Source organism: Oryctolagus cuniculus, chromosome 13 (genome assembly GCF_964237555.1).
Source record: "Oryctolagus cuniculus chromosome 13, mOryCun1.1, whole genome shotgun sequence".
In the NCBI taxonomy this organism is placed as follows: Eukaryota; Metazoa; Chordata; class Mammalia; order Lagomorpha; family Leporidae; genus Oryctolagus; species Oryctolagus cuniculus.
In genome coordinates, this window is record NC_091444.1 from 103,235,091 (window position 1) to 103,261,013 (window position 25,923).

The 25,923-nt window shown below is 44.2% G+C and overlaps 2 protein-coding genes across 21 annotated transcripts in view; one reads left to right on the forward strand and one right to left on the reverse strand.

Annotated features, from left to right (window-relative positions):
• The window catches only part of ACBD5 (acyl-CoA binding domain containing 5), a 60,207-nt gene extending 52,621 nt beyond the window's left edge, over window positions 1-7,586 (reverse strand). For 4 of the 20 annotated variants that reach the window (XM_070056109.1, XM_070056104.1, XM_070056106.1 and 1 more), the window contains exons 1-3: window positions 7,088-7,586; window positions 5,772-5,943; window positions 677-797 (exon numbers count right to left, since the gene is read on the reverse strand). In XM_070056109.1, coding sequence (XP_069912210.1) covers window positions 677-797; window positions 5,772-5,847 — 197 coding nt within the window. In that variant the 5' untranslated portion in view covers window positions 5,848-5,943; window positions 7,088-7,586. Of the gene's footprint in view, window positions 1-676; window positions 798-5,771; window positions 6,091-6,133; window positions 6,290-6,344; window positions 6,768-7,087 lie in introns of those variants that run through there. The other 16 variants (XR_011381737.1, XM_070056101.1, XM_070056102.1 and 13 more) reach the window with 12 other exon arrangements.
• Window positions 7,572-25,923, forward strand: part of ABI1 (abl interactor 1) — a 147,762-nt gene continuing 129,410 nt past the window's right edge. The window contains exon 1 of the mRNA XM_051820988.2: window positions 7,572-7,717. The gene's annotated coding sequence lies outside the window, so the exon portion shown is untranslated. The remainder of the gene's footprint in view (window positions 7,718-25,923) is intronic.

Consider the following 25,923-nt stretch of genomic DNA (forward strand, 5'->3'; position numbering starts at 1 on the left):
ACTAAAAGATCATCAAATGAATTGATAGTCCTTCCCATTCTCAAAGAAAAATTTAGCATGTAGGGGCTCTTAAAACATAATTCCTCAATTAGCATACTGTGCTGACAAAGTGTAGTCTAAAACTTCTATAAAGTCTTCAGTAATATGAAGGACCCAATAGTTCTAGCAGTTTAAAGAGATTTTCTGAAGTGCGCTCATATTTAAGGGTAACAAATATTAGTCAATTGGGAAAATGGCAGAGGTACCTCAATAGTTTATGATTCTTTCAAGCATATTAAAAATCAAATTTGTGTTCTAAAGTCAAGTAGGTTAAGAGTGACAGCTGAGATAAAAAGTTAATGTGGCAGCACCCGAGTCATAATCCTAGTTATTTATTATCTTAAAGTCTCAAAGCAAACAGTGTCACTTGAAAAGCAAGTCATTCTTTTTCTTGGCAGCTAAAAGAGGCAGAGAAGTTTGTTTCTTTAATTTAGTTTGGGAATTGGTCTTACTATTTTCCTGTCTTCCCCAGCATTTTCTTGTTTGTGTAAAATTCTATGACAAGAGCATGGAGAATAAAAATTACATCTGGGACAGTCTGTGTCCAGAATTAATATATAACCATGTAAATAAGAATTATAAGATCATCAGTTCATCAAAATGAAATTGTTTTTTATATCTCTATAAGTAAAATTACCATTTGTATCTTCCAATAGGATCCCAGAACCCAGGCCTTGAAAGTTTACAGGGTCCTTCAGTTGCCTGTTTGTAGAAGCTATAGAACTTGAGCATCATTTCATTTGTTGGCTGGAATGAACCTATTGGAAACATACATTAAATATACAGATCACTTGGGGTTACAAATTAGCATAGCTATACAGTAATAATAATGATTTTATATTTCATTAATAGTTCGGATAATAATTTATTTCTACCTTATAAAAATAAAATTTGTCAGTTTTATTAGTTACGTTGCTAATTTGATTTTTTTTAAGTTATTTATTTATTTCAGAGGTAGAGTTACAGACAGTGAGAGGGAGAGACAGAGAGAGAAGTCTTCCTTCCACTGGTTCACTCCCTAGATGGCTGCAATGGCCGGAGCTGTGCTGATCCGAAGCCAGGAGCCAGGATCTTCTTCTGGGTCTCCCACGTGGGTGCAGGGTCCAAGGACTTAGGCCATCTTCTACTGCTTTCCAGGCCATAGCGGAGAGCTGGATTGGAAGAGGGGCAGCTAGGACTAGAACCGGCGCCCATATGGGATGCCGGCCCTGCAGGTGGAGGATTAACCTACTACGTCATGGCGCCGGCCCTGCTAATTTTATTTTTTAAAAACCCTGAGATTTTTTTGTTACAGCACTGCCTAACACAAATGCTCAATAACAAAAGATTACCTAAATACATATCCTATTAAGTATAACCAAAATAACCACCAAATATCACTTATATCACAAATGTATTAACATATAAGAATAACTTTATTATACATGGTAAAGCTATAAAAAATTAAAGCTGAGTAGCATAAATGAGAATAACAGTAAGTATAAAAATACTTACTTTGCCAAAATACATGTTGTATATTCTGTTTTTAAACTACTTTTTCTACCAAATTTTGTATTATGAAACTTCCCATGCCATCATTTCTCTTTCTATAATTTTATTAGATTGTAATGATTTATAATTAAATGTATACTTTGGTTAATAAAATCACAACAGTAAAAATTCAATACCTCTTAGCCAAATTTCAATTTCTCAATACACAGAACTTTGGCTAAAGGCAATCATATGATGGTACAAAAAGAATCAATCTAATGTGAAATAGATTTCTTATTGCCTACTTCTGAAGACATCAGTTTCTTTAAAGATAAGCCTTCAGGGACAGTGCTGTGGCATAGAGGGTTAAGCTGCTGCCAAAAGTGTTGGCATCTCATATGGGCGCCGGTTCAAATTCCAACTGCTCTACTTCCAACCCAGCACCCTTTTAATGTACCTAGGAAAGCAGTGGAAGACGGCCTAAGTGTTCGGGGCCCTGCACCCACATGGGAGACCCAGATGAAGCTCCTGGCTCCTGGTTTCCATTTGGCCTAGCCTTGGCTGTTGTGGCCATTTGGGGAGTGAACCAGTGGATGAAAGACCTCTCTCTCTCTTGCCTCTGCTTCTCCCTCTCTATAACTCTGCCTTTCAAATAAGTAAATGAATCTTAAAAAGAAAGAAATAAGAGGGGTCAGCTCTGGGTCATAGTGGGTAAAGCCAACATCTGCAGCGCCTGCATCCCATATAGGTACCAGTTCAAATCCCAGTTGTTCCACTTCCAATCCAGCTCTCTGCAATGGCCTGGGAAAGCAGCAGAAGATGATGCAAGTGCTTGAGCCCCTGCACCTGCTGGGAGACCCAGAAGATGATCCTGGCTCCTGGCTTCAGATCAGCCCAGCCCTGACTGTTGTGGCCATTTGGGGAGTGAAACAGCAGATGGAAGATATCTCTCTCTTTCTCTTCCCCTTCTCTCTTTGTAACTTTTCCTTTCAAATAAGTAAGTAAATCTTTAAAAGAAAAAATGATGTCTTCATGTGAGTTTCTAGCATATCTATAACCCTTTTTATGTCCCAAATTTTCAAATTACATGAACAAGTATTATGAATTACAATACTTGAAATTGCAGTGAAAAACTGATGTTTTATAATAAATAGCTTGCTAAATAGACATATATATATATATAAAATATCTTATAATTAAAGCCCTAAAAAACATAGCACAGAAAAATGTAAATGGCAAGGAGTTTCATAATTCACAATATGAGAAAAACAGCACTATAAAACAGCAAATACAGTATCACCCATTTTTGCAAAATAAGTGTTCATATTCACAAAAATAAAGTAGGAAAAAGTACATCAAAAAGTTAAAAAAGGAGTGCTCTCGATATCAGGTATACAGATAATTTTATTTCCCTTTTTCTTGTATTTATAAAGTTTAACATCAATGTGTACTACTTCTAAAACAAAAATCATTATAAAAATAAATAAGTCTACAGAAGACATTTTTAAACTTGGTAGATTGAATAATAAACAGATAACGAGTAATCAAAAGCTAGTTGCTCATAAAAGCTGTAGAAATTAAGATACAGACAAGCAGAGAGCAGTGTTTCAGGTTTGGCCAAGGGTACAGTTCAATTCCAAAATCATGATAATTATCTATCTATCTATACAAATTTAGGAGTATCTATTAGATAAAGTGTATTAGTGATACGGTTCTTCTTTATATAGCAGAGGGAAAATTGGAGAAATCAAAGGTAAAGATGGTTACCTACTTATCACAAACCTAAATTTAAAATGTTAAAAGCAGAGCCGGTGCTGTGGCATAGTAGGCTAAGCCTCTGCCTGCAGTGCTGTCAGCATCCCGTATGAGCACCAGTTCCATGTCCCTGCTGCTCCTGGACTGATCCAGCTCTCTGCTATGGACAGGGGAAGCAGCAGAAGATGGCCCAAGTGCTTCAGTTCCCACACCAGTGTGGGAAACCAGGAAAATGCTCCGGGCTTCGTTGTGACCATTTGGAGAGTGAACCAGCAGATGGAAGACCTTTCTATCTCTCCCTCTCTCTGTCTGTACTCTCTACCTCTCAAATAAACCAATAATAAAATCTTTTTTAAAAAAATGTCAAAAGTTTCATTTCTCACAATATCTTCAGTAAATGAAACAAGTAAGATGTAGAAGTCTATTGGCTTAGGTGAATTAAAAATACATTGAAACAAAACCTGAGAATATTAACTGAATATATTCTGTGTATAAGGCAGTAGATAAAGTATGGTCTCTGTTCTCAAAGTGCAACATGTGGTACAGTTAGTATATGTTTCTGAAATACTAAGAATTTAAATTTCTAAAAGCCAAATTCACATTAAATATAGATGCCTATGCCTTAAAGATTAAGCAATAAGGAACACAAATACTACGAGATCTTACTCTTTGTAAAATATTTCAGGGCAGACCAAATTTTTTCAGTAGTATTATAAATAATTTAATAACTCACTTAAAAAAAAACCTCTTGGCTCAATTAATCTTAATTCAGTTTCAAGGGATAACAGTATACTGGATGTTATCCAATAAAAGTGCCATTTGGCAGAGTATTTTAATTTTGCAATAGCTTCTTAAATGTTATGTAAACACAGAATATATTCTTCATAAGTGGAATGTAATGTCAACAAAGATAATGGGCTGCAACTATCAAGGACAGCTTTAGCAATTTTCAAAAAAAATCAAAACATGAACATACTATCAACATAAAACTCTTAGATTCATGTCTTTCTGTAAGCTATCTTAACCGAGCATTTAAAAAATTAACAACTAGCCGGCGCCGAGGCTCACTAGGCTAATCCTCCGCCTTGCGGCGCCGGCACACCGGGTTCTAGTCCCGGTCGGGGCGCCAGATTCTGTCCCGGTTGCCCCTCTTCCAGGCAAGCTCTCTGCTGTGGCCCGGGAAGGCAGTGGAGGATGGCCCAAGTGCTTGGGCCCTGCACCCCATGGGAGACCAGGCGAAGCACCTGGCTCCTGCCATCGGATCAGCACGGTGCGCCGGCCACAGCACGCCAGCCGCGGCAGCCATTGGAGGGTGAACCAACGGCAAAAAGAAGACCTTTCTCTCTGTCTCTCTCTCTCACTGTCCACTCTGCCTGTCAAAAAAAACAATAAAATAAAAAGAAATAAAAAATTGACAACTAAATAATTCATATAGTGTGTCTACATTGTTTATTCTTTCTTATCTTTCAATCTTTCATATGTTCTCCAATGGAACATTTGAAATTACAAAACAAACGCTAGTTCATGTATATCTGCTTTGAAAATTTTTTGAATCTGCACTTAATAAATTTTATTGAATGAACTGTGGTAAATATGCGTTAGGCAAATAATTAATGGAAACAAAGAACAAGATATTAAATACTATAATAATATATTAATGTTACATCCAGTTGGCTTTGCAATTCTGGTACAGTAGTAGTACTTAAACACATTTAAAAACATATATGTTGATTGTGAAAAACAATTCTTGTATCACTTCTCAGCCTTTTGGCTAAGATCAAGTGTAAAAACAATTCTTGTAATGCAGAAGGATATGAATCGAAAGGTAAAAGTCTCCTTCCCCAAGCCTCTACACTCATAAAAAAAATTAATAATGGCCGAGAACTTCCCAACATTGATCAAACACATAAAATTACAAATTCAAAAAACTCTGCAAACCATTAAACACTGGCAAACTGCTGAAAAACAATGATTAAAAGAAAAATCTTGATGGCAGCTAGAGAAACGACACATTAAATACAAGTAACTCAAACGACTTCCGTCAAGCTGCAAAGCAGGTCCAATGTAACAGAACACTAGTAAAGTAGAATAGCAAAAAAAGGAGGGGGGATATGTTTATGAAAAAAGGAACTATTTTGCAGATGAATGGAACTGTTTTCTCTATGCCTAACAAAAGTGGACAAAATGCATAAACCGTAGACTTGACAAGCGTGTGGCACGGGGCATCCCCATGCGAGATTTTTTTTTTAACATACCCAAATCCGCAGTCATTAAGTGACAAGACTTTTGCTCAATTACTTGAGATCTGGATAATCTGCAGGTAATTAATTCACATCCGACACGTCCCTTTCAAGTACACTCTTCTTGAAACGCATCAAAAAAAAAAAAAAAAAGTAGGCTACATAAGCAGGACTAGAACCAGAGAGAAGGCTGAGGGCGGCGAGGGTTGGAAACTAGGGCCTCAGGCCTCCACGGGAGGCTGCTTCCGAGGGGCGCAGCGCACCTACCATTTTTCGGCAAACTCTGGATCACCTTCACCGCCGCCTCGAACCTGGTTTCGTGCACCGATCTCGTGCCCGCCATCTCCAGCCGCCAGCGCCGGCCTCCGTCCCAAGGTCTGTCCGCGGGGATCAGGGAGCAGCAGCAGCAGCACCAGCTTTCCCAGGAGCCTGCATGAAACTGGAACATGGAGCGCAGCCGCGGATCAACATGCCCCAAAGGGAGGAGGCCCGTGAGCGCGGCTGGTCAGTTCCCTTTGCCCTGCCCCTACCCAGGCCACTCGGGCCGGGCTGGCCCGGCTCCTTCCCTCCGCCCCGGGGCGTGACCAAGGCCGTGAACCCGACGCGCCGGTCGGAGGAAAACAACTCACGGAGAGGAACAGCATCTCCAGCAGCAGGCAGAGCGGGCCCGGCCACCGGCGGTCGCGGAGCCGCTCTCCCACCCGGTGGACCCTGGCCGAGCAGCCACACCCCCCCCATGCCCGCGGAGACCGTCTGTCCGTCCGCGCCCTGCCCACGCCCCGCCCCACCGGCCCCGCACGACCCACTCGCCGCCGCCGCCGCGCAGCAAACCCCACCTACCCGCCCCGTGGCCGCGGCTGCCACGGCCACGGCCACGGCCACGGCGCGCGCTCCGCCCGTCCCCTGGCAACCGAGGAGAGCCGCGGGGAGACGGCGGCCCCGGCGCGGGGCTCGGAGAACGCGGTGCGCGCCTTTGTTCAGGGCCGAGGCCGGTCGGCTGCACTCACAGCGCGCCGGGCACGCGGGGTCGCGTCCCGGGCCTGGGCCCCAGGCGGTGACAGTGACACCGCTGACAGGGCCGGGGGCGGTTAAAGGGTTGGGGGCGTCTTCAGGAGATGCTGAGCAGCGCTCGGCCCGCGGGTCTCCACAGCTCTCGGGGCGCAGGAGCCGTCGGCGAGGGGCGTGCGCCCGCTCCGCGGCTGGGCCGGGAGGAAAGACCCCTTTCCCCGCACCCCTCTCTCCCTCGAGCCCCAGGGCAGGGCCTTTAAAAGAGCGTTTGGGAGGGTCGTCGAGGAACTGTTAGGGACCGTCCACCCGAGGAGGGGCGCCCTGGGCCGCCCCCTCCCTGGCGCAACCTCTCGGGTCCTTAAGCATTAGGGGGAGCGCTCCTCCACGCCCCAGGCCCCTCGCAGGGGGCAGGGGCTGCGAGGGGTGGAGCCGGCCCCCGGAAATCCCGAGTCCCGCCCCCCCAGGTTGGGGTCGTGGTTTTTGTCAGTTCGGGGTGGGTTAGGCGGGTTACGAGCTGGGAACGAGGCGCGGACCCTCAGGCGCGCTGCCCTCAGAGCCGCAGCGCCGGCGTTTACCTTAGTATCGCCGGGCAAGGCCTGTCCCGCACTGTCGCCGACGCCCGGCCCCGCAGACTTGTGGGAAATGTAGTTCCCGGCCGCGGCGCTTCCGCACACCTCCCGTCGGCGGCCGGCGTAGATCGCCCCGGTTCCGGTTCGGCTCCCGGGGCCCGCGGACGCAGCGGGCGTGGGGCGGAAATCCCTCCTCCCCGCTGTGCTCGCTCCGAATACCACATCCGCTCCCCGCGGCGGGACCCTCGGTGGCGGGTGGCGCGTGGCGCTGAGCGTGGCCCCCTGAGACCGACACGGGTGTCCTCGTGCGGCCGGGCTTGGGTCGAAGGCCTGGGGTCGTTTCTGACCCCCGGGGTTGGCCGACTCTGAGGGCTTGTGTGAGATGCCAAGGGTGCTGTTTACTGAGAGCCTCGTGTTGGCTAAGCGTTTGATGCGTATTCCAGAAACGCCCAAGGGTGTTGACCAATGAGGAAATCCAGCCTTATTAACTGATTTGCCCAAGGTCCCACAGTTTAGTAAGGAGCAGAGCCAAGAGTCAGGCCCGAAAACGCTGGCTGTAAGTCTTCGACTTTGCCCAGCACACCAAAGGAAGACTGACAGCTTCTAATTTACGCAAACCGAGACTTTGGGTTCAAGGTATATGTTTCCTTGCCTTTTTATTGTAGACTTTCCAGTTCCAATCTACTCATGCGTTTGTATGAAAGCGTTTTGGGTGCTTATTTTTAAAGATTTATTTATTTATAAGAATTACGGGGGAGGGGGAGATAGAGAGAGGGTTTATCTTCTATCCCCAAATGGCTGGAACAGCTAGGGCTGGGCCAGGCCAAAAGCTAAGAGCCAGGAGCTTCTTCTGGGTCTCCCACAGTGCAGACCGGGGGGGGGGGGGGGGGGGGGGGGGGAGCACTTGGGTTATCTGCTGCTGCTTTCCCAGGCGCATTAGCAGGGAGCTGGATCAGAAGTGGAGCAGCGAGCACTCGAACCTTTGCCCATATTAGATGCCAGTGCTGCAAATGACAGCTTAACCTGCTGTGCCATAGCACTGGCCCATAGCTGCTTATTTCTAATCTAGGAATAATTCATTTCGACAATATCTAAATAAGCTTATGTAGTAACCTAACTTACGGTATTTTTTTTTTTTAGGTTTAATGACGAATAAGTATTTTCTGCCAGTGATTGCTATTGAATTTCCACGTGCTGGTGTATGTATTTTCAGTAGAGGGAAATAACATAAGGATAAAGAACATTGAGGTTATTCAGGTAAATGAAGTTAAAAGGTAGCTTTTCATACAGCTGTGCTGTTTTAAATGTGGTAATTTGCACTGCCCCCCCCACGTGCACACACAAATGTTAATGGATTTGATAGATTGAATCAGTTCCCAAGATGCCTCCCAATTACATGAATCTGTAATTCTACCTAAAATATGATTATCTCATTAGACACTAGTTAATTTTGGTAATTTCAGTACAATGCCCAATTTGAAGCATTCTTGATCATGTATTTCTCAAGATGTTTTAATTTAAAATGAGCCTACGTCTAACACCTGACCATAACAAAGGAAAATAATATGTTTATGGATTTTTAAAGATTATTTATTTGAAAGGCAGAGTTACAGAGAGGCAGAGACAGAGAAAAACAGAAGTCTTCCATACGCTGATTCACTCCCCAATTGACCACAACAGCCAGAGCTGGGCCAATCCAAAGCCAGGAGATGGGAGTTTCTTTGGGTCTCCCACACAGGTATGGGAGCCCAAGGACGTGGGCCATCTTCTACTGCTTTCCCAGGCCACAGCAGCTGGGGCTCGAACCGGTGTCCATATGGAATGCTGGCACTGCAGGCGGCAGCTTTACCCTCTCTGTGTAACTCTTTCAAATAAAAGAATCTTTGGAAAAAAAAAAAAAAGAAGCAGCAGGAAAGAAAAGGCAAATTCAAGGAAAGGTATAACAGTTTTTTTTAAAGATTTTATTTATTTTATTTGAGAGGTGGAGTTACAGACAGTGAGAGGGAAAGACAGAGAGAGAGGTCTTCCTTCCATTGGTTCGCTCCGCAAATGGCTGCAACAGCCGGAACTGCACTGATCTGAAGCCAGGAGCCAGGAGCTTCTTCCGGGTCTCCCACATGGGTGCAGGGACCCAAGGACTTGGGTCATCTTCTACTGCTTTCCTAGGCCACAGCAGAGAGCTGGACTGGAATTGGAGCAGCTGGGACTAGAACTGGCACCCATATGGGATGCCAGCACTGCAGGCAGAGGATTAACCTACTGCACCATGGCATAGGCCCCAATTATAACAGTTTAAGAAGGTTACTGAGCATAAGATAAATTAATAGTGATTCTTTAAACCAATAGTAATCAATTAGGAAACATAACAAAATCATTTTCACAATAGTAATGAATGCCAAAGTACTAAAATAAATATGCATAAAAATATATATAAGATTTTTGTGGAAAAAAAATAAAATATTATCAGCAGACTTGCTGATAAATAATATATATAATATAATATAAAAATATCTGAATAAATCGAGATAAACTTATAGTTGTACTCAGTTTTACAAAGATGTAATTTCTTTGTAAGTTAATCCATAAATATAACTCCATTTGTAACCTACAAAGGATTCAGAAATTTATACACAAATGCTAAAAATCCTACAAGAGTCCCAGAACAGGCAAGATGATTCTAGAAAGAACACAATGTGGGTGGGAGGGTAACAGTGTGGCGCAGCGGGTTAAAGCTCTGGCCCGAAGCGCAGCATCACATATGGGCACCAATTCTAGTCCCGGCTGCTCCACTTCCAGTCCAGCTGTCTGCTGTGCCTGGGAAAGCAGTAGAAGATGGCCCAAGTCCTTGGGCCCCTGCACCTGCGTAGGAGACCCGGAAGAAGCTCCTGGCTCCTGGCTTCAGATCGATGTAGCTCCGGCCGCTGTGTCCATCTGGGGAGTGAACCAGCAGATGGAAGACCTTTCTCTCTGTCTCTACCTCTCTCTCTATTTCTGTCTGTCAAATAAATAAGTCTTAAAAAAAAAAAAAAAAGAAAAGAAAAGAAAGCTGGACTTTGTGAGCCAATACCAGTCTCTGCCATAAAGGAACAGCCCAGCCAAATACCACAGTTGATTTATTTGTCATTAATAACAGTGATATTGGGTGAAGAAAAACTAGTTTAATGGAACAGAATACAGTACCCAGAGAAGTCAGTGGAGAAAAGATGAACTATTTAATAGATGATAATAGGACAATTCTATATAGAAAGCAAATATAATAAAATCCTTACCTCACATACGTGAAATAAATTCAACATGGGTTAAGGCTCTTATGTGTCAACTTGTAAAATCATTGCAAGAAAAAAAATAGCTGCTATATTGCACATATCTAGAAGTGCTGTTCCTATTGTAACATTAATTGATAAAGTTGTAAGACACAGTGGTCTTGGTTACAGCTAAGTGAAAAAGGAAGGCTTATTGAAGACCCAAAAATAGAATTGCAAAAGGAAAATATGGATATATGTCTTTCTCAGCTCGGGCTGCTGTGACAAAATTCCATAATTTAGGCAACTTGAAAACCTGTCCTTTATTTTTCTCACAGTTTTGGAGCCTGGGAAATTCAAGATCATGGTGCCAGCAGGTCAGGGTCTTGGTGAGAGCCCTCTTTCTAGCTTACAGGTGACTCTCTTCTCACCATATCCTCCTATGTGTGGGCATAGAGAGAAATCTCTGTCCAGGGGCTGGCATGTGGCTCAGTGGATTAGGCCTCTGTACTGGCATCCCATATTTGAGGGCTGGTTATAGTCCTGGCTGCTCCACTTCTGATATAGCTCCCTGCTAATGTGCCTAGAAAAGCGACAGAGAATGGACAAGTACTTGAGCCTTTGCCGCTCACAAGGGTGACCCAGGTGGAGTTCCAGGCAGTAGAAGATGCCAAGTCCTTGGACCCCTGCACCGGTCTGGGAGACCCGGAGGAGGCTCCTGGCTTTGGATTGGCTCAGCTCTGGCCATTGCAAGCCATCTGGGGAATAAACCAGTGGACAGAAGATTTAAAAATATTTATTTATTTGAAAGAGTTACAGAGAAGGGAGAGACATCTTCCATCTGCTGGTTCACTCCCCAGATGGCCCCAATGGCTAGGACTGGGCCAGGCCGTAGCCAAGAGTTTCATCTGGGTCTCCCAAGTGGGTGGCAGGGGCTCAGGTACTTGGGCCATCATTCTCTGCTTTCCCAGGCCATTATCGGGGAGCTGGATTGGAAGTGGAGCAGCCAGGGCCCGAACCACTGCACATATGGGATGCTAGCATTGCAGGCAACCACCTTACCCGCTACGCCACAACTCTGACCCCTGGAGAAAATACTTTCAGTGTATACATTGGGTGAACAATGTCCATTCCCAGTTAACTCTCCTCACTCATCTCTGTGGAGGTTATAAAAACTGAAGACTCAATCCTCTGCCTTGGGGCGCCGGCACACCGGGTTCTAGTCCCGGTCGGGGCAACGGATTCTGTCCTGGTTGCCCCTCTTCCAGGCCAGCTCTCTGCTGTGGCCAGGGAGTGCTGTGGAGGATGGCCCAAGTGCTTGGGCCCTGCACCCCATGGGAGACCAGGAGAAGCACCTGGCTCCTGCCATCAGATCAGCGCGGTGCGCCGGCTGCAGCGTGCCGGCCACGGCGGCCATTGGAGGGTGAACCAATGGCAAAGGAAGACCTTTCTCTCTGTCTCTCTCTCTCACTGTCCACTCTGCCTCTCAAAAAAAAAAAAAAAAATACCTGAAGACTCAATTTTCTAGGCTCTTAGAGCTGGAGGAACTCATGTTCTAGTTTTTGAGGTTGCTGTATGGAAATTCATGGATAGTGTTTCTGCAGTTTGTTTTTTTTTGTTTGTTTGTTTTTTTTTTACAGATAAGTATTTGGCTGGCACACCTGTTTGCTCTTTGCATTTTACTCTTGTGCTTCTCCTTCAAAGTAATTGAAATTGATGGATGTGTAGCAGATATCTTGCCCCCATAATGACAAAAGCCATGTACCAAGTAGGCCAAAACAAAAAAAAAGAGGAACCTGCTTCTTTGATAATGTCCTTGATAGTTGCATGCTCTAGTACGAATCTCCTACCCCAAGAAGATACAAACCCCTGTCTTACTTTAAGGCTTTTCATTGTTTGAAGCAAATTGCAATTTCTGATGGAAGTAGTATGTAGCAAACAAAAATTTTTTTCTGAGAAGAAATACAGAACTCTTAAAATTAATTAAAAGCAAAAGACAGAAAAATTAGTTGACCAGCAATTAAAAGTAGAGTGCCTGGTTTTGAATACTAGCTGTGCTCCTGATTCCAGCTTCCTGCTAATGCATACCCTGGGAGATGTGCATATGAACTGGCGTATGAGACAACTGGACTGAGTTCTCTGTGCCTGTCTTAATCCTGGACCTGCCAGGGCTGTTGTGGGCATTTGGGGAGTGAACCAGTGGATCGGAGCTTTCTCTATCCCTCTCTCTCTCTCTCTCTGTCTTCCTACTTCTAAAATAAATAAATAAAAATTATAAAAATTTTAATATTTCAGAAGTTTTAAAGTTGCAAAAACAAAAAATATGAGATAGTAATACTAAGAGTTCCCCTATACTCCTCACTCCATTTTATTATTTCCATGGATGGAAGACTCTCTCTCGCTCACTCTGTCTCTCTCTGTCTGCCTCTCCTTCTCTCTCTGTGCAACTCTGACTTTCAAATAAATAAATTAATTCTTTTAAAAAAATGCATTAACATGATCTGGTATATACATACAATGGAATGTTATTCAACTTTTAAAAGGAAAGAAATTATGACTCATGCTAAAACGTGGATGAAACTTGAGGACTTTATGCTAAGTGAAGTAAATAAGGGCAGGCTTCTGTGGCACAGCATGGTAAGCAGGTGCTTCAGAATCCTCAAGGGGCTGACCATGTGGCGCAGCAGGTTAAAGCCCAGGCCTGTGGTGTCTGCACCCCATACAGGATGCCGGTTCAAGTCCCAGCTGCTCCACTTCCAATCCAGCTCCCTGCTTATAGCCTGGGAAAGCAGCGGAGGGTGGCCCAAGTCGTTTGGCCCATGCACCCAAATGGGAGACCTGGAAGAAGTTCCTGGCTCATGGCTTCAAATCAGCTAAGCTCTGACTGTTGCGAACATTTGGGGAGTGAACCAGTGGATGGAAGACCTCTCTCTCTTTCTCTACCTGTCTCTGTAACTCTTTATAAATAAATAAATAAAATAATGAATAAAAAAAAAAGGAAGTCCTCAGTGTGGAGTGCTTAGGATAGAGTCCCATCTTTGCTGCCTCTCCAGTTTCCTGCTAATCTGTACGCTGGGAGGCAGCAGATAATGACTCAAGTACTTGGGTCCCTGCCACCCATGTAGGAGTTCTGGGCTCCTGGTTTCAGCCTTGCCAGGCCCTGAGTGTTGCAGGCATTTGGGGAGTGAACCAGTAGATGACAGATCTCTCTCCCTTTCTCTCTCTCAAATAAACAAAGAAATAAACCTTAAAGAAATAAGCTAGTCATGGCCAGTGCCGTGGCTCACTAGGCTAATCCTCCGCCTTGCGGCGCCGGCACACCAGGTTCTAGCCCCGATCGGGGCACCGGATTCTGTCCCAGTTGCTCCTCTTCCAGTCCAGCTCTCTGCTGTGGCCCGGGAGTGCAGTGGAGGATGGCCCAAGTGCTGGGACCCTGCACCCCATGGGAGACCAGGATAAGTACCTGGCTCCTGGCTTTGGATCGGCGCGGCACACCAGCCATAGCGGCCATTTGGGGAGTGAACAACGGAAGGAAAACCTTTCTCTCTGTCTCTCTCTCTCACTGTCTAACTCTGCCTGTCAAAAAAATAAAAATAAACTAGTCACAGAACAAAAAACCATACTGTATGATTCTAGAAAACTCAGAATCATAGAGATGGAAAGTCAAATGGTGGTTGTCAAGGTTTATAGGAGGATGACAATGGGGAATTATATGTTTAATGGGTACAGAGTTTTACTCTGGGAAGATGGAAATATTCCAAAGATGGAAGGTGGTAATAGTTGCAGGATAATGAATATATTCAGTGTCACTGAACTGTACATTAAAAATGTCTACTTAAAATTTAAAATTTCATGCTCTGTATATTTTACCATAATAGCAAAAGTCAGTTTTTTGGAGTTATATGTCTTTGGAAAGTCTGTAAGTGGGGAAGGGAAAAATCCTATTGCATAAAAACTAATTCTAGAATGCAAATCACGTTTTTTAATAATTCTTTATAGTTATTTCAATAAAGCCAAATCCAGTAAGCTATTTTCAGCCAGAATTAGTCAGAACTAAAAGGCTGGACTATTTTCTTCCAGAGGCTGAATTTGTTTCCTGCTTGCAATAGACCAATGTGTTCAGAGTAAGTAGAATTAGCCACTCACCCCCAAAATACTAGTTCTCTTAAATTTGGGGGCCTGTTTCTGGATCCTCTATTCTTTTCCTTTTATTTCTGTATCTTTTCATGTGCCATTACCAAGCAATTTTAATTATAGTAGCATTTAAGCACATTTTAAAGATACGCAGGGCTAGATTTGCTGATGTAAAAGAAAAGCTGTTCATTGCAGTATTATGGTGATGGCCAAAGATTAAAATAAATTTAAATATCTGTCTGCATGGGAATGACTGAATAATTATTACTCATCTACTCAGTGGAATACCATCAAGGATAACAGGGAAATTTTAATGTATGATACAGAAGAAAGCACAAGGTGATATGTAATTTATGTAAAAAACTGTGTGTGCTTGGAATAACCACAAGGCCTGTAAGTCAGTGATAACATTTTCAGGGAAAAGGTGTTCAGGTTTGGGAGAAAGTTTTTGAATGCATACTTTAAAAAAAATTATTGAGTATCAAACCATACAAACACATGACTAAATAAATAAATTCTGGAAGAGATTAGGGGACAGAAACATATTTCCGTCTGCTGAAAGCACTGTTGTGATCTATTAGAGCTACATTCCGGTTCCTGACCTCGAGGTGATGTGTGGACTGCCCTTGTGTGGACTTAATATTTTGACTTGATAGTTCAAAGTCCAGGTGTCTTTAAAAACTTTTGCACTATGTTTCAGGGTAAGAAACATCTTTGCCATTACCATCAGGTACTCATGTATATATGTGTGTGTGTGTGTGTGTGTGTGTAATTTAAATAAAAATTGCAGGAGTGGGTGTTTGGTGCAACAATTCAGCTGCTGGTTGGAATGCCCATATCTCATATTGGAGTGCCTGGTTTGAGTCCCCGTTCCTCCACTCCCAGTCCTGCTCCCTGCTAATGCACATCCTTCCAGGCAGCAGATGATGGCTCAAGTACTGGGGGCCCTGCCATCCATCTGGGAGATCTGGGAGATCTGGGTTGAGTTCCAGGCACCTGGATTCGGCCTGGCCCTACCTTGGCTTTTGTGGGCAGTTGGAGCCCAGTGTAGCAGCATATGGGAGGTCTCTATCTCCATCTCTCTGCCTTTCAAATAAAATGAAAACAAGCAAATATTGCATTAAAAACACTTATATGAGCATTATTATTAAGATGCTGGATAGATGACTCAAATCCCAAGTTAGAGTGCTTGGGTTTATTCCCTGGTTGTAGAGGCTGATTCTAACTTCCTACTAATACTGACCATGGGAGGCAATGGTGGTGGCTCAGGTAATTGGGTTCCTGCCAATCACCTGAGAGAACTGGGCTTGAGTTCTTGGCTGGGCATTGGCCACAAGAGGGCACCACTGTGGAGACTGGGGGAATGAACCAGTGGATGGGGGCTTTTCTGTCTCTGTCTCTCTATCTCTCAATTAAAAAAAAAAAAAAAAAAAACTTTAAAGAACACTTATGATTTGTTAAGTACTCTGGTATTGTCTCTACTTAATTTTATTTTTAATATATATTTTTAAGTTGACACATAGTAATTCTACATATTTATGGTATACATTTCTGGCATTTCAATACAAGTATACACTCTGCAATCATCAGATCAGGGTAAATGGCGTTTCTATTACTTCAGACATGCATCATTTCCTTGTGCTGGGAACATTAAAAATCCTTGCTATTGTTTTGAAATATTCAACTACTTGTTTTCAAGCACAGTTATCCTACTGTGCTATAGAACACTACAAGATCTTCCTGCTACCCAACTGTACCTTTATACCGGATAAACATCCGTTTTCTGTTTCTCCCTCCCCAACACACTTCCCAGGCTCTGGTAACCACTATTCCATTCTCTGCTTCTTTGAGAAAGAGTAGCTTCCACATATAAGTGAGAACATGTGGTATTTGTCTTTCTGTGCCTGTTTACTACCATTCATGTTGCTCTAGTTTTTCCTTCAAAAAAGCCTCATCATAACTCTTTTTATTGATTTTATGATCATGGTCAAAGAGATTTATATTTGAAAAACACTGGTGTTCTTTAGGGATTATAATTGAATCTTTGAAAATGTTTTATATTGTTCATTACTGATTTTCTTAGGAAAATGAAAAAACATATAATACTAGTCATTAATGGAATAGCTTATTCTAACTTCTTCTGCATCATATGTAGGGCATTTTCCTAAGACAGTCACATTTGCAACTTGCAAAAAGGAAATAGGTAAACAATCTAAAAGCAAAGCCCACTAAACTTATAGTTCTGTACTTTTGAGGAATTCAAAACTGCCAGTGGTAACAGATTGGCAAAGATTGACTCTCACCCTTAAATACCATTGGCTGGAGTGAAATTTTTGAATTGTTCTGGCAGTTTAGTCTTGAGTGAATAGTTTACTTAATTTTAGCTTATTAAAGAACACTGTTGGAGCCGGCGCCGCGGCTCACTAGGCTAATCCTCCACCTAGCGGTGCCGGCACACCGGGTTCTAGTCCCGGTCGGGGCGCCGGATTCTGTCCCGGTTGCCCCTCTTCCAGGCCAGCTCTCTGCTGTGGCCCGGGAGTGCAGTGGAGGATGGCCCAAGTGCTTGGGCCCTGCACCCCATGGGAGACCAGGAGAAGCACCTGGCTCCTGACTTCGGATCAGCGCGGTGTGCCGGCCACAGCGCGCCAGCCATGGTGGCCATTGGAGGGTGAACCAACGGCAAAAGGAAGACCTTTGTCTCTGTCTCTATCTCTCACTATCCACTCTGCCTGTCAAAAAACAAACGAACAAAAAAAAAAAAACAAAAAAAAAACAAACAAAAACAAACACCACTGTTGGGATGGGGTTGAGGTGCAGTGAGTTAAGACACTGCTAGGGATGCCTGCATCCCATTTCAGATTGCTAGTTCAAATCCTTACTACTCTATTTCCAATCCAGCTTCATTCTAATGTGCCTGGGAAGCAGCAGTGACGGCTCAAGAACTTGAGTTCCTGCCATGCATGTGAGAGACCCGGATGGAGTTCCTGGCTCTTGGCTTCAGCCTGGCCCACCCCCGGCTGTTGTGGCCATTTGGGGGAATGAACCAATAGATGAAAGATATTCTCTCTCTCTCTCTCTCTCTCCCTCCCTCACTCCCTCCCTCCCTCCCTCCTCCCCTCTCCGTGTGTCACCCTGCCTTTCAAATAAAAGAAGTAATCTTTCAAAATGAACACACACTTGTCCACAAAGGAGTTTACTTGTGGCCAGTCTAAAAACCCTTGGGTTTAGTTGTTGCCCTTTTTAACTAGTAGGAAGGAGAGCAGAGAGGCAAGTCCAGGGATGTGTCATTTAAGTGAATCAGAAATTTCATTTAGGGCTGATGTTGGGGTGCAGTGGGTTAAGCCACTGCTTGCAATGCCAGTGTCCATTTCAGTTCTCAGTGCTCCACTTCTGGTCCAGCTCCCTGCAAATGCTCTGGGAAGGCCACAAAAGATGGCTCAAGTACTTGGGCCCCTTCTACTCATTAAGGAGATCTGGATGGAGTTCCTGGATCCTGGCTTTGGCATGGCCCAGCCCCAGCTGTTACAGCCCCTGGAGTGAACAAGTAGATGGAAGATCTATCTCTCTGTCTCTACCCCTCTCTCTGTCACTCTGCCTTTTAAATAAAAGTATTTTTTTAAATAATTTTATACATCTCTTTCCCTCAGTTACATTGGTGAAAACTTTGTCCTATAGCCACATGTAGCCTCTAAGGAAGGTTGAGAAATCTATTTGGCCTGGCTGATGTAGTGACCAGTAGGAAGAGAAGAACAGATTTGTAAGGGTGGACAACAGCTTTCATGAAGAGCATTTGCTTTTGTCGAATGCTCACTTTTTATTTGGAGTTGTGCAGAGTACTTTGTGGTATTGTTTGTATTATCTCATTTATTACTAACAATACAGTTACCAGAAGGTCATTTAATTTGTCTAGGTTCACACAGCTGGTGGATGCCGCAGCTTGTATTTAAAACAGATGAGAGGGGGCCGGCGCTGTGGCACAGCGGGTTAAAGCCCTGGCCTGCAACATATGCATCCCATATGGGCGCCGGTTGTAGTCCCAGCCACTCCTCTTCCGATCCAGCTCTCCACTATGGCTTGGGATAGCAGTAGAAGATGGCCCAAGTCCTTGGGCCCCTGAACCCACATGGGAGACCAGGAGGAAGCTCCTGGCTCCTGGTTTCAGATCAGCACAGCTCCGGCCGTTGCGGCCATTTAGGGAGTGAACCAGCATATGGAAGATCCCTCTATCTGTCTCTACTTCTCCCTGTAACTCTGTCTTTCAAATAAATAAAATAAATCTTAAAAAAAAATAAATGAGAGGTCGGTGTTATGGCATAGAGGGTAAAGTTGCTATCTGCAGTGCCGGCATCCCGTATGGGCGCTGGTTCTAGTCCCAGCTGCTCCACTTCTAATCCAGTTCTCTGCTATGGCCTGGGAAAGCAGTGGAACATGGCCCAAGTGCTTGGGCCCCTGCTTCCATGTGGGAGACCCAGAAGAAACCCCTGGCTCCTGGCTTCGGATCAGCACAGCTCCAGCTGTTGCAGCCAACTGGGGAGCAAACCAGCAGATAGAAGACCTTTCTCTCTCCCCTCTCTCTCTTTCCCCTTCCCTCTCCCTCTCCCTCTCTGCTTCTCCTCTCTGTGTAACTCTTTCAAATAAATAAATAAATTTTAAAAAATAAAAAAATGAGAGGAGGCACTTTCAGAATAGTGGAGTAGGTACCTTCATTATATATGTCTGTATGTTTGTATGTGTGTGATTGTTTGAAAGACAGATAGACAGATAAATGGACAGAGATTTCTCATCCACTAGTTCACTCTCCTGATGCCCATAACAGCCAGGGCTGAACCAAGTTGAAGTCAGGATCTGGGAACTCAATGTATTCCACATTTTTAAAAACCTTTAAAAATAACCAAGGTTTGTAACAATTCTGACTGGGATGATTCAAGAAAACAACTTAACCTCAGGAGGAACAGCAAGCTCTGCGATGTTTTGACTTGCCTTATTCCCATCTCTCTCTCCCCAGCTCCACAGTAGTCTTGGAAATGAACTTGTGATCATGGGAGCTGTGAAAAGCAGCAACTCAGCAGTCAGCTGAGATAGAAGAACATGTTAGGAGTGTCCCATGAGACTCATTCCCAACAGAATTGTCACTATCTGATATGACTGACAGCTCTCAGGAAAAGTCTCATTCTTAGAACTTATCTTTATCTGACCTGACTCAGATATCAGTCTGTGTTAGGAGCCCTACACTTAGGGCATTTATCAAAACTAATCAGAGGCAACTATATACCACTGAAGTGACTGAGGCAGTAATACCAGTTGGGGAAAATAAAAGGGTGAATCAAGAACTTAAAAGAGACAGTGTTGTGGCAGGGTGAGTAAAGCCAATGCCTGTGACACTTACCTCTCATATGGGTGCCTGTTCATGTCCTGGCTTTTCCACTTCCTATGCAGCTCCCTGCTTATGGCCTCAGAAAAGCAGCAGAAGGTGGCCCAAGTTTTTGGGCCCTTGCCACCCACATAGGAGACCAGATGAAGCTCCTGGCTCCTGGCTTTGGATTGGCCCAGCCCTGGCTGTTCATTCCCACATGGGGAATGAACCAGTGGATGGAACATCCTTGTCTCTCCCTCTTTGTCTGTATCTCTGACTTTCAAATAAATAAATATATCTTAAAAAAAAAAAAAAAGAAGGGCAAGCATTTAGTATAGCACTTAAGATGCCAGTTAGGGTACCTATGTCTCATATCAGAGTACCAGGTTTGATACCTACTCCAGCTTTCTAATGCAGATCCCCGTAGGCAACAGTGACAGCTCAACTAGTTGGGTGCCTGTCATTCAGTTGGGAGACTTGGATTGTATTCCATGTTCCTGGCTTCAACCCCAGCCTAGCCCTAGCTGTTGCAGGCATTTCAGGGAATGAACCTATGGGATGAAAGTGCTCTCTGTCTCTCTTTGTGTCCCTTTCTCTGTGAGTCTCTGTCTCTCAATAAATGTTTTAAAAAGCTTAAAAGGAAAATATGGGAAATGAGATGTCCCTTAGAAGGCCTTGAAATGCATTGATATATTCTTGCCAATTAATTTTTATTTTGTTTTAAAGATTTATTTATTTGAAAAGCAGAGTGATCAAAAAGGGACACACACACAGAGATTTGTCTTCCATCCACTGGTTCACTTCCCAAATTCCGACAACAGCTGGGGTTGGGTCATGCCAAAGCCAGGAGTTAGGAACTCCATCCAAGTCCCTTAGGTGGGTGGCAGGGACTAATGTACCTGAGTCATCACTGCTTTCTCCCAGGTGCATCAGCAAGAAATTGGATCAGGGGTAGCATGAGAGTCTTGAACTAGGCTTTCCAGTATGGGCTGTAGGCATCCCAAAGTGTGACTTAAGCCACTGTCCCACAATACCCACTCATTTTCTGCAGAATATAGAAGGCCACATGCCTATGTAGGTTATCCACATGCCTAGGAAACACCTGAGAAAGCCCTGAGCTTTACTTCTGGCTGTGTTTGAAGCTCTACACAACCAGAATACGAAAGCTAAGGCAGAGTTGTAAACCGCCTACCAGAGCACTGAAGGCATGCCCTGACACCCTGTCACTCGGCACAGGCTGGGAGACTTCTTGGACGAGGTATTAAAGGAAATCTCTGTGTTATCCACATTTTGCTGACCATTAGACTAACTGAATAGATACTTCAATGGTCACACATGATGAATTATACAGACATTAGCTCAGAAATACAAGATAAACTCAGAAAAGCTTATTTTTATTTTTATTTTTTAGATTTATTTTATTTATTTGAAAGAGTTACAGAGACAGGTAGAGCTAGGGAGAGAGAGAGGTCTTCTATCCGCTGGTTCACTCCTCAGATGACTGCAACAGCCAGAGCTGAGCTGGTCTGAAGCCAGGAGCCAGGAGTTTCCTCCAGGTCTCTCACGTGGATGCAGGGGCCCAAGGACTTGGGCCATCTTCTACTGCTTTCCCAGGCCATAGCAGAGAGCTGGATTGGAAGTGGAGCAGCCGGGACCCAAATATGGGATGCCAGTGCTGCAGGCTGGGGCTTTAACCCTCTGTGCCACAGTGCTGGCCCTCAGAAAGTTATTAAAACAAATAAAATATCCAGGTTCAACAAGAAGTTATGGGAAATGCAAACAAACCAAGAAATTTAGTAAGCAGAAATTGTCCCTGAGGGCATTCAGATATTTTATTTCCATGACAAGGACTTCAAATCAGCTGTTGTAAGGAAGTTCAAATAGCTAAAGGAAGCCATGCCTAACGAACCAAAAGAAAGTATGAGAATTATGGCTTCAGCTGATCTCCCACATGAGTGGCAGGAACTCAAGTGCTTGAGCCATCATCTACTGCTTCCCAGGCACATTAGCTGGGAGCTGGTTAAGCTTAGCCCATTGTACCACAACACCCACGCCCATTCTTCACATTTGGGAGCCTGGTCCAGACCTGGTTGCCCCACCTCCAATCCAGCTCCCTGCTAACACACCTGGGAAAGCAGTGGAAGATGGCCCAAGTGCTTAGGCCACTGAACCCACATGGGAGACCTGGAAGAATCTCCTGTCTCCTGACTTCCGTCTGGCTCAGACCGAGCTGCTGGGATCATTTGGAGAATGAGACAGTGGATGGATGATCTCTATCTCTGTCTCTCCCTCTCTCTCTGTAACCCTGCCTTTCAAGTAAATAAAAAAAAAAATTTAAAAAGTAACTACATAGGTAAATATAAAACTAGTATAATGGTATTTTTTTTTACAACTGTTAGTTTTTACTTAGAAGACAGTTAAAAAGAGCAGTGGTTATAAAGCTGGGCTGATGGGCTTTCAGTGTTGATAAAGATGTAATTTGTGACAATAATAGCATAAAATGGGAGAGGGAGTGGAGCTATATTGGAACAAAATTTTGGAATAACATTGACGTTAACTTGGTGTTAATTGGAATTAGATTGTTTTAAGCTGTTTACTGTTATCTCCCAGGAAAACCATTAAGAAAGCAGCACAAAAAATACAGAAAAATTAATAAGGGAATTAAAGTGGCACACTAGAAAATACCATTTAACATGAAAAGTGGCATTAATAGAATAGAATAAAAAAGACATTAAAGACATAGAAAAAAAGGCAAGCACAAGCCCTACTTTATCAAAAACTAAATTAACTATAAAAGGAGAGAGAAAAAACTCCCATCTGCTCAGGCTGAGGTCAGGAGCCAAGAACTCAAGCCAGGTTTCCCACACAGGTGGCAGGGATTCAAGGACTTGCGGCATCACCTGCTACCTCAGGGTATGCATTAGCAGAAAGCTGAAATTGGGAGTGGAGCCATGGTTTCAACTGGGACACTCTGATAAGAGATGTGAGCAATCAAACCAGCGGCTTAACAGGTGCACCAAATGTTCGCCCCACAAAGAAGACTATTTTTTTTTTTAAAGATGTTTTAATCTATTTACTTGAAAGGCAGAGTTACACATCAGGTTAAGCTGCCACTTAGGACATCTGCATCCCATGTTGGAGTGCTAGGGTTTGAGGCACAACTGCACGTCCGATCCATCTTTCTGCCATGTACACCCTGGGTGGCAGCAGATGATGAATCAAATACTTGGGTCTCCACCACTTTCATGAGAGACCTAGGTTGACTTCCAGTTTACTGGCTTGAGCCTAGCCCTGTCTTGGCTGTTATGGGCATTTGGGAAGTGAATCTGTTTATTTAAGATCTCTGTCAGTCTTTCTAATAAAGTGAAAAATATTTTTAAAAACCAATTGTATTTCTATGTGCTACTAATGAATAATCTGAAGATTACATTTATAACAACAACCAAAAGAATAAACTACTTTGAGGTAAATTTAACAGAAGAAGTGCAAGGCTCATATACTGAAGATGACAAAGCACTACAGAATGGAATTAAAGGCGTGAACATCCCCCTCTTCCTCAACTCTGCCTATGGAGGTCAGCCTTCTGCTCACGTTATGGCTATCCTCAGACCCCTTGTAAAGTCCAGGATCATCAAAAAGAGGACCAAGAAGTTCATCCAGCACTGGCAAGACAGATACGTCAAGATTAAGCATAACTGGCGGAAACCCAGAGGTATTGACAACAGGACATGGAGAAGATTCAAGGGCCAGATCCTGATGCCCAGTATTGGCTACAGGAGAAACAAGGAAACAAGGCACATGCTGCCCAGTGGCTTCTGGAAGTTCCTAGTCCCCAATGTCAAGGGGCTGCTGATGTGCAACAAATCTTATTGTGCTGAGATCGCTCACAATATTTCCTCCAAGAAAAGAAGTGAAATAGTCCAGAAATAAGAAATTCCTAGGTTTTAAATGATGCATACACACACACACACACACACACAATCTTCTGAGCAGCATGATGAAATCTTGTGTTGTTTAGCTCTGCAGGTTGTGAGTCATCCCTCCATCTAGCATATCTATGCTCTATAAACTACTTGCTGGTTGTCACATAGTAGGGTCTGTACTAGGTCATCAGATCAACTGTCATATCATAGAATGACAGTGCTTGTATGTAGGGTTCGGTATTAACTGAGGCTTCAGGCATCACTGGGTGTCTTGGACTACATCCCTGCTGGATAAGTCAAGATGACTCCCATGGAAAAATAGATAAATCTTCTCCAGTTGAAATGTAGTGTTTTTTTTTTTTCCACATCATTTGGACTTCTTTTTGGTAGATGATCAACCTATTTAAAGTCCAAAGTTAAATGAGGTTGCCTTTCTCTTTGAAAATGCCTCTCTCCCCCAGCCTCCTTCCTACATGCCAGTAGTGGCAGGGAAGTTCATGCTTCCTTAAAGCAGTGTAGAAGAAAAGCGTTCATTCCGGTGCCAAAGAAGAGATGTGGGACAACGGAACTTAGATATTCTGGGCCTTTACATCTGTGCTGGAGGCCACAGAAGTGTGGCTTGTCGGCACTGAGCGTTTTAGGCACTATGTCAACACTGGCTGCTACATTCCGTGGTCCTTGTACCTGTGTTGTAGGGTCCACACGGCCCACATATTCCGCCCGCTGACTTGCTTGGGACCTTCAGTTCCAAACCCTCCACCGAGGCTTGCATAAGTTTTTATTATTATTGTTTTAAATAAAGATCTGCAGTCATTAGGAAATGCAGACACTAGCTTGGGACTGTTGGCTAGAAACTTCCTCAACCATTTCTGAACTAGCACTTGGGTACAGTCATGTGGCTCTGGCCATTGCTGAATGAGCAGTGCTTTCTAAGGGACTTTTGATTTCCCAGATTATGCACTGAGAATTCAGGAGAAAGCAACTTTAGATGGAAAGTCCTTAAAACTCGTGTGGGTGTTTCTCCTGAAACCCTCAAGTCTGCCTTTTCCCTCTCTTGCTCTTCCATTCTTTCTCTGAGTCTTAGAATTGCTCCTTGGGTCTCCTCTATTCACCAGCTTCATCTAAGCTTTGCTTTTTTTTTTTTTTTTTAATTTTTTATTTATTTATTTATTTTTTTGACAGGCAGAGTGGACAGTGAGAGAGAGAGAGACAGAGAGAAAGGTCTTCCTTTGCCGTTGGTTCACCCTCCAATGGCCGCCGCGGCCGGCGCGCTGCGGCCGGCGCACCGCGCTGATCTGATGGCAGGAGCCAGGAGCCAGGTGCTTTTCCTGGTCTCCCATGGGGTGCAGGGCCCAAGCACCTGGGCCATCCTCCACTGCACTCCCTGGCCACAGCAGAGAGCTGGCGTGGAAGAGGGGCAACCGGGACAGAATCCGGCGCCCCGACCGGGACTAGAACCCGGTGTGCCGGCGCCGCAAGGCGGAGGATTAGCCTAGTGAGCCACGGCGCCGGCCTAAGCTTTGCTTTTGATATATGCAAGGATGTTTTTCTTTTCTCACAATAAAGTCTGACTTTCCAAACTATTGTCTCAATATAAGCTTTAAAATCTTATTTTGCTATTATTATTATATTGTTATTGTGTAAAATCTGAATCTGAAAGTTGACTCTTTTTTTCATTCTTGAATAATAATCTAAATTCACTCAAGAGCAACTTGACCCTGCAGATTTTAAAAAAAGGATTGAATCCCATTCTATTCAGCAGGAAAAAGGAAAGCTCGTGCACACACACACACACACACATTTGACAGGTAGAGTTAGACAGTGAGAGAGAGACAGAGAGAAAGGTCTTCCTTTGCCGTTGGTTCACCCCCCCAAGTGGCTGCCATGGCTGACGCGCTGCACTGATCCAAAGCCAGGAGCCAGGTGATTCCTCCTGGTCTCCCACGTGGGTGCAGTGCCCAAGCACTTGGGCCATCTTCCACTGCACTCCCGGGCCACAGCAGAGAGCTGGCCTGGAAGAGGAGCAACTGGGACAGAATCCGGCGCCCCTAGCGGGACTAGAATTTGGGGTGCCAGCGCCGCAGGCGGAGGATTAGCTTAGTGAGCCTCCGCGCCGGCCCACGAGCTAGTTTTTAAAAGGCACTTCTTCCTCTGAGTGAACTCAGTCCATACGTTGGCTTCCAGCTTGGG